This window comes from Lytechinus pictus, chromosome 12 (genome assembly GCF_037042905.1).
Source record: "Lytechinus pictus isolate F3 Inbred chromosome 12, Lp3.0, whole genome shotgun sequence".
In the NCBI taxonomy this organism is placed as follows: domain Eukaryota; kingdom Metazoa; phylum Echinodermata; class Echinoidea; order Temnopleuroida; family Toxopneustidae; genus Lytechinus; species Lytechinus pictus.
This window is the reverse complement of record NC_087256.1, coordinates 26,907,195-26,916,626: the sequence shown is the minus strand read 5'-3', so window position 1 is coordinate 26,916,626 and position 9,432 is coordinate 26,907,195. Positions and strand designations below refer to the sequence as shown.

Sequence of the window (9,432 nt, the reverse complement as noted above, 5' to 3'; positions counted from 1 at the left end):
TAGTTGCTTAGCATATAAAAATCAAAATAAGAACTTGAGCATGAACCAGTTAAATTAAAAGGAAATAGGGGAAATTCAAATAGAAAAGGAAATAAGAAAAAGACAGATTAAAGTCTCCAGAATCCAGCCCCAGCACTCACAGACAGACCTCGTTGATCAACAGGAAAACGAAAGAGATGGAAAAGCGTACGTGACATGATAATCATGTTTGACTTTAAAAAAAATACAAGAGTTTGAGTGATGAAGAGTTAAATTCAGTGGTTATCTTAGAGAAATTCGAAATTTGAATATATATTTGAAAGAATTAAGGCTTGGTGATTCTTTGATGTTTTTATTAATAGTTCCCCAGAGTCTAGGGCCTTCAAAAGTAAAAATTGATTTTGCAAGGATGGTCCGGGGTAGTGGTAAATGGAATACATCTGATTGACGTGTGGGATATTTGTGAAGAGTTTTGTTTTTGTTAAATGAAGAATTAAATATGAATGGTAACATATTATTGTTTAACTGATACATGAATTGACCTAAGTTATATTGGTACAGTCTTTTTATTTTTAGAATGTTATTGTTAAAAAACAACTCATCTGTGTGAGACCTCCAGGACAAGTTGAAAATAACACGCAATGCCTTCTTTTGTAAAAGTAATATTCTATCAAGGTAGGTTGAGTGTGTATTTCCCCAAACAATTGCTCCGTAATTTAAATATAGTAAAATTAATGTTGAATAAAGCATTTTAAGGGAGGAAGTTGGAAGAAAAAAACTTAACTTTGTTGATAACACCAATATTGCGTGAAATTGTACGACATACAAAGTCAATTTGTGTTTTCCAAGATAATTTGTTGTCTATTATGAGACCTAAAATTTTTGTTGTAGTAACAACTTCAATGTTTTTATTGTCCAATTTGATATTAAATGGCAATTGTTCTAAAGAATTGCTAAAAAGCATGCATTTCGTTTTTTGTACATTAATTGACACTTTGATAGCCCTAATCCATTGTACCAATTTATCCAGTTCAGTGTTCAGTACATTTATTAAAATATCGGGGTTATGATGAGAGTAGAGTACATTTGAATCATCTGCAAAAAGGACATAAGATAATATTTCAGAGGAGTTCTGGATGTCATTTATATAGATTATAAATAAAAGAGGGCCCAGGAGGCTGCCTTGGGGAACACCCCAGTTAACATTTTGTAGAGAAGAATTTTGTTTATTTATGCTTACGAATTGTTTACGATTTACGAGGTAGTTTCTGAACCACTCCAAGGCCTTCCCACGAACTCCGTAATTTTCAAGTTTGTAGAGCAGTATTTCATGATTTATAGTGTCAAAGGCCTTGGAGAGGTCCAGAAAAACACCTATTGTATGTTCAATGTTGTCAATAGCTTATGTGATTTTGTCAATAAATGAGAGAGTGGCCTGAGATGTACTATGTTTTTGGCGAAATCCAAATTGAAAATCAGAGATTATATTATATTTATTCAAAAAATTTAATAATCTTGTGTAGATCACCCTTTCCATAACTTTAGACAAAGTAGGTAATAAAGCTATCGGTCTATAGTTACATACATTAATCTTTTCTCCTTTTTTGTGCACTGGTACTATCTTTGATATTTTCATATTGTCAGGCACGACGCCATTACTTAAAGAAAGGTTGAATATGTATACTAATGGATCAACAATATATTCTATAACATTCTTTAATAAAATATTGTCAATACCATCGTGACCACAGCTTTTTTTTGTTTTTTAAGTTGTTCACTATATCTATTATTTCATTTCTATGTACTGGTACTAAAAATAAAGAATTAGGGTTTGGTTGGTGAATGAAATCCGTAAATATTTTGTGTGTTAATGGTATATTGTCTGCAAGACTCTTTCCAATTTGTGTAAAGTATTGATTAAATATATCAGCTATACGAAAAGAATCATGAATTTCAACATTATTGTGCTTTATTGTTTTTATGCGTGCTTTTGTGCTTTGTTTATTTATGGCAGTGTTTATTGTTTTCCATGTTTCATTGATGTCGTGTTTGAAACGAATTAATTGATTTGTGAAATATTTTCGTTTTTCACTCCACAATAATTTAGTGAGGGTATTTTTATATGTAGTATATTTACAATGTGACTTTTCTGAGCGATTAATTTTATCGGCATAGTATAAGTTATTTTTGCGATTTATTGATCGTAATATTGATTTCGATATCCAAGGAAGTCTTGGACTCTTTTTATAATTATTACATTAACTGACCAATGGTACATGTCTATCTAAATGTGAAGTAAAAATGTTCATAAATATATTATATGCTGTATTTGTATTTTGAGAACTGAATGCCTCAGACCAATCCGCGTCTTCAAGACCATCTTTTAAGCTCTGTAAATTATTTGGTGTTAGTCGTCGGAATTTATGTTGCGGTGTATCTTTTTTTGCTAACCTAAACGGAGTTCTTGAAAATATCGGGAAATGGTCAGAAATATCAGATAAAATTATTCCAGACTCGGGTAAAGGAGAAACATTACAAAAAATATTATCAATAAGGGTTGCAGATTGGTTAGTAACCCTAGTGGGTTTTGTTATCAATGGTAAAAAGGATGATGAAAGCATGATATCCAAAAATTCATGTGGCCTGTTATGATTAGATTTAGATATGTCTATATTAAAGTCACCTACCACATAACAATTCTATTATAAAAAACCGGATTTTGTAGAAAGTCTTGCAAGTATTCAAAAAAATTATTTGTGTTGGAGTTAGGAGGTCTATAAAAAACTGCGATCATTATGTTTTTAGAGTTTGGTACCCGAATTTCAATGATAAGAGATTCAGCAATTTCATTCATACAATTAAGATCATTGTGAGTAAAATATTCTAGTTGTTCATTGATATAGAAACCTACCCCTCCTCCCCGTCTATTACCCCTATGGTTTTCTACAAATGAGTAACCAGGAAGTGAGTATAAACCATGTCTCAGTTAGCGCGATTATGGACATTTTGGTTTGTGAAGATGAATCGGATAAAAGGCGTAAATTGTCGAAATTAGAGCTCAAGCTCCTTATATTCATGTGCATTATTGAAAGTGAATTTGTAGATTTATCAAGAGAATTAGATTGATTTATTGTAAAGTAATTCGAACTTGGATAATTATTGTCGTTATTTTCATTTAAATCTGCAGCTAAATTTATCTCCATTGATACGAGATTTTCAAAAGAAGAATTGTAGTTAGTATTTTGGGTTTCGTTGTTCGGCCTAAACAAATCGTAAAACTCATCATCATTCAACACTGAAAAGGGGAAATTTTCAATCACTGGGAATTGAAAGAGAAAAACACGAAATGCAAAAGAGTCGCTTCCAGCGAGGCAAGGACCTGGAGAGAATAATAATTGGATAAAGAAAAACTGGTTATACACATTCCTATGAAGAAAAGGAGCACAAACACATGAAAAGTCATCAGGTAAACATTGACAATTATATACGATGTCAATTGCATTGTAAATATTTTGTACTAAATAAGCATAACAGAGTTGGGTGAGCTCCCGTGAATAAAATAAGCTGGGAAGCCTCCCCTATATAGAATATGATAAGGAATGACACAAATTCAAATTATTCAGGGCATGCTTCCCAGAAAACTGAAAGAAGGTGGAAAGGCATTCGAATGTAGTTATGGTGTTCGTACATTTAAATAAAACTTGTACTCTTACACCTGGTATACAATTTGTTTGGCTTGATCGAAATACCGGTGAATTGATGAATAAAAAGAATGATCGTCTGAGATCCAGATCATGTTACACTGTACATTAATCATAGTTGATTTGTCAAAAACATAAATTAACTAAAGCTATCTTTTTCTTATGTAGAATGGTTACAGCTTTTACAAATAATTATGTCCTATATACGTCCTCAGTGAACAGAGTAAACCTACATGATAATTACAAAGTTATTTCCTCTTTTGACCTTAAAACAGCAATGTACACTTATGATTATGATCAGTAAAGATTTTTTTTCTTCAAAACAGAAAGAAAATTTTGCAGTTAAGAATAAGTCTTTATGAATAATGCACAAGCATGGCATTAAAATGTACACAAAGGTTAAAACAAGATTGTAATTGAATCCAAAATTCCAAAATAAATCCAGATTGGGCAGTTTACTAGATAATTTAGAATTCATCACGGTCACATGTCACAGGTTTGTTTGTTCTTTTTAATCAATGGAGTTACTATAATATATTCCTTTTTTACTCCGAAATGAACCGCGAGATTTAAAAATAAAATAAAAAATAAAAAAATCCACCGGCAAAATATTAATCTTGCTTATGTATATACATTTCCGGAGAAATGAATAAAAGGAATATTTTACTGAGATCCAGGTCATGTTCACACTTAAGTAATCAAAAATAAGTCTAGAGTAATCAAGCACCAACAGATCACTGGATCAATTAAAACTCCTCAAAGATTAAAAAAAAATATATATACCACGAAGTTAGGAACCAATTTCAAAATTTGACCGACACCTATAAAACACATCGTTTATCATGTTTCAATTACCGGATAAATTATTTAGACAAAAAGAATGCTCTACTGGCTGCAGGTCATTTTCATACTGTAGAATTAGTAAATAAATCTAACTCAATTCATCATTGAACTAGCTATTACATCTTCTGTCCAATATTGTTAGCAACAAAAAGAATGGTTATTACTTTAACATCCTTCGTATTTGTAAACAGAAAAGTTAAAAATGCAAAGAAAAAAAATCATCTGAAATGACCAGGTTCTTTCCTCCATTGGTCTAAAATAAATGTACCATGATTAACATGATTATAATTTATATTTTTATCAAAAGAGCTTGTGTTAATCATGTGAATGACTACGTCAATAAAACTGTAAGCAATTGTAATAAAAAAGGTCAAACATTTCTATGCACATGATGATATAAATGAATCAAGATTCAAAATCGAAGGCAAGTCTATAATGCACATGACCATCCGTTTATTGGATTGTGAACCCATTATGCCTATAGAGTATTATTTTGAAAAATTAAAACCACGAGGGTGAAAAAACAATTCCAAGTTTCAACCGGCACTAAGCATGTCCAAATTTTACTCAGTTGAAGTTTTGAATCTTAATTCAGAGGGGTTTATAAAAAAGATCTAGATGAAAATTTTTCTTCTACTATCTTTAAAAAAAGCTCATACAGTCATAGTACTATACTTTCTCTCCCATTGTATATTAAGCATACATGCTTTCATGAAGAGCAAAATAAGGAAATGTTGTTTCTCCTACGGCCTATGTTATTGGTCATGGAGGTAATAAATACTGTACTTTGAAATTCAAAATGGCTGCCATAGGTCCTTAAAGTATTATGTACATTGTAATTTGGGACATATAATTTTGACAGAATTTGGCTTCGCTTGACTATAAGTATTTCACATAATTGTGATGTAAGAGTGAAATATTGCCTAAAACCATGGTTCCTAACGAGGTATATCATATCTGGTGCATTTAAGGTGATAAATGCTGCATTCTGAAATGGAAAATGGCCGCCATGGGCCCTTATTGTATCATGTACAATTTGAATGAGTACAGATAATTTTCACAAAAGGGCATATGGCGGCCATTTTGAATTTTGAAATATTACATTTATCACCTAAATTTTAGATGATATGATATATTTCGTTAGTAATCATGTTTTCAGACAATATTTCACTCATACAACACCATTTAGTCAAGCAAAGCCAAAATCTGTTAAAATCATTTGTCCCCATTCACATTGTGCATAATACTGTTTGGGCCTGTAGCGGCCATTTTGACTTTCAAAATACAATATTTATCACCTACCTGGCAGAAGAACTGATAAATCTTGTTAGAAATTATGCTTTCAGACAATATTTTACTCATAGATCACAATTACGTGTATTTATGGTGCTCACTCGTGTGAAAATGTATTTTCTAGTTCGCATTGTACATAATATACAATTAATGTCTATGGCGGCCATTTTGAAAGTCAAAATACAGTATTAAACACAAAATTTAAACCCGAATGATAAATTTCGTTAAAAATAATGTTTTTTTAGACAGTATCCCATTTATTCATCACAAATAAATGCATTTCAGTGCTCACTCTTATGATTTCTTTGGTCCTCTTTCTCATTGTACATAATACTGTTAGGGCCTTTGGCGGCCATTTTGAATATCAAAATACAGCAATTATCACATATATGGCATAATGAATAATATATTTCGCTAGCAATTGTATTTTTAGTCAGTATTCCACTTGCTTCTCTTAATAATATGCATTTTAGTGCTCACTCGTGCGATTTTTGTTGGCCCCTTTGCCATAGAAAATAATACTATTTGGGCCAGTGGCAGCTACTTTGAATATTAAATACAACGATTTTCCCATGCATGACATAACAAATTATATATCATGTTAGCATTGATGATTTTCATATATTACTTCGTCCATAGATCACAATTACTTGCAGTTTAGCGATCATTTTTGTGAAAAATAAATTTTCCCTATTCATATTGTACATGATAGGGTATACAGAGGTCTGTGGCGGCCAATTTGAATATCAAAAAATAAATATTTTGTCAAAAAAAAATTTCAGAGAGTATTTCACTCCTGCAATACAATTACATACATTTTATAGCCAATTTGCTGGCAATTTTATGATTTTCATGGGTAATATGCATATTTTGGCGGCCATATTGGATTTAACCAATTTGCAGAAAATGCTCAAGGTTACGCGAGTGGCATCATTCAGATTCGTAATCAGCACCCTCGAATTGACAAGAACCCACAAAAAATATTGTATATATAAAACAAACAAGGTTATGCCTCTTCTATCCTGGACTATCAGTCATAATTAGTCATTAGAATCCACAGCAGAAGAACGGATACCTTTAAAACTACTTCTCCAAACTATACGATTGATTTACGCTTCATTTCACTTTGTCTTAGTAGGATATTGAACCGGCTAATCTCCATCTAAATTCTTGTACTTGAATTCTTTTTTATAAATACATTTAAAAGGTCCAATGGTCGATTTATATTTGCTACTATATATAATACCTGTCACCCATGACAACCACCCCGTCCAACTCGTTTCCGTTAGCTGTAACCAAAATTATGGTATCTCGGGAGTGTTCTACAAGTCATGTTCGACAGCCAATTAGAATTGCTTTATAGCCATGCATTCAATTTCGCGTTTAGTCTCCTTCATTAATACGAATGAATACAAATTCGAGACGCAAAGTTTCACATCAATAATATCAGGGGCCGCGGAACGGTTTTCAAAGTGGGGGGCTGACCTTGCAAAAAATCACAATCTTATGGTAATTTTTACGTTTTTGTACACGGTTTTGGAAAAAAGTGGGGGGGGGGGGCTGAAGCCCCTCCAGCCCCCCCCCCCCCCCGCTTCCGCGGCCCCTGTAATATCACATTAAGGAAATATTTTCAATGACGCAATGAATGTCGTCATCGAGTTCATTACCTGCTTTATCTACTACTTTTGATACGGATGTATTTGTTGCCTTTGGCAACGTGCATACATTTCATAATCTCTGTGCCTTTCTTGTCGATTGGTTATTTGCATATATTCCTAAGGAATGAAACCAAATGCAGGGAATTCAAAAGAAAGGTTACAGTTTAGCACAGCTCATTCTGCTTCCTTGTGGCTCTGTAAGTCTGTATGAGCGCGTGGAACAATATCAGATCGAACATTATTTGTTATATATACGCTTTCTGAAATGTGTAAATTTCAGTTTTTTACCAATTCTGCAAAATATCACATGTACATCTACATGGAGGAGTGACCAACTCATCCAATGTTTGTTTGCCGATCGACATTTGCTGATTTTCTTGCCAATGAGAGGGAGATATAAAAAGGCTTGTGAAACAACCTAGCGCTGAAAACTGTACCCTTCAAGACGAAAAAGTGAAGTTCCCAAGAGTGACCGTATCAGAGAACCCTGATAATCTAGCCATGGAAAGCGTAGAAGCAACAGTAGGACCGTCGATAGTTCCATTTAATCATCGAATAGCAGTTGCATTCGTCTTGGTCATGGCTTCAGTTATTGGTCTGTTTGGCAACTCCCTCGTCATCATCTCCGTCATCGTCACAAAGAAGCTTCGTACGATCACCAACATCCTGGTGGTCAATCTCGCCTTCGCTGATGTGTTTACGTGCGCCTGTCTACCTTTCCAGGTGGTCGGTCTCCTCAGCCGTACTAGAGCGTATCCTCTTCCTGAGATCGTCTGCGATGTGGTCGCTGGAGTCGTAACCACCTCAGTTTTCGGCAGCGTGTGTAATCTAGTTGCTATAGCATTCGTACGGTGGTACGTCATCACCAAGTCTATCCGTGGACATCAAGGTCTCCATACCCCAAAGAAAATTTTCACATTGGCTTTGATTATCTGGGTATTTTCTACATCAGCAATGGTCATACCACCTGTTCTTGGCATCGGAACACTCGGCTACTCCGAATATTACGCTACATGCTCCTTGAGAGACACAAACGAACTAGAATTCTATTACATCGTACTTCAAGGCTCTCTGATAGCAATTGCTCTCCTTCTCACATTTCTGTTCTACATCCGTATTTTACGCCATGTTTTACGGCACAATCAGAAGTTCCGAGTTAGGTATTCGACTGAGGACGAAGCAGGTTCAAGCCCCACAGAAGTGCCCCAGAACAAGACGTCCTCGTCAACTTCTACAGGTACCTGTCCACCCATGATCAAGGCCATCAATCAAAAGGAGGTTGAGATCACCAAGAACCTCTTCTTGGTGGTCTGTGCGTTTATGCTATGCATTCTACCCAACGTCATAAACTTCCTTATTCCTGGCACCAGCGTACTAACATTGTACAGTGTCATGATATTGCTTGTAAACAGCGTTGTTAATCCTATCATCTATGGTCTGAAACACCCGAACTTTCAAGAAGCCTTCAAGAAAATACTGACCTGTCGTAAAGAAATGACGATGCAAGTGTCAACCTAAAATTTTGCCGGGGACCCCAAAAAAGGAGGTGGAGATTTTAGCTTACAAATACACCTGCTTTCATGCTAAAATTGGAACTGACCTTCAATGAGTTCTTGTACACAATGATTTGACTGGAAAAGCCCCTATCATTTACATACTAGGTAGTCTTCTTTATATACGCACACATATCATGCAAATGTTTTGGCAATGGGTAATCGGAGATATATTTCGAATATTCTTTTATAGAGTATGATAGCTACTCGATATACATAGGGGATAAAGGATTTTAATGGAACCACAATGTGAACAATTTTCATTATTTGAAATTTTGGTAATATTGCAAAGAGTAGCAGAATAATCTTAAGTTTGGGTCAAGTAACTATACACTCCCCAAAAAGTTTAGAAATCTGATTTTGCTCGACGGCTATCTCTTGTCTATGTATACGATGCGATCATCA

The 9,432-nt window shown here is 34.1% G+C and overlaps 1 protein-coding gene across 1 annotated transcript; it reads left to right on the top strand.

Moving 5' to 3' along the window:
- Nucleotides 1–7,975: 7,975 nt before the first annotated feature.
- Nucleotides 7,976–8,992, top strand: LOC129272654 (melatonin receptor type 1B-A-like). Its single transcript, XM_054909770.2, has one exon. It carries the CDS (start codon nucleotides 7,976–7,978, stop codon nucleotides 8,990–8,992), a length of 1,017 nt encoding a protein of 338 aa, XP_054765745.2.
- The last annotated feature ends 440 nt before the right edge of the window (nucleotides 8,993–9,432 follow it).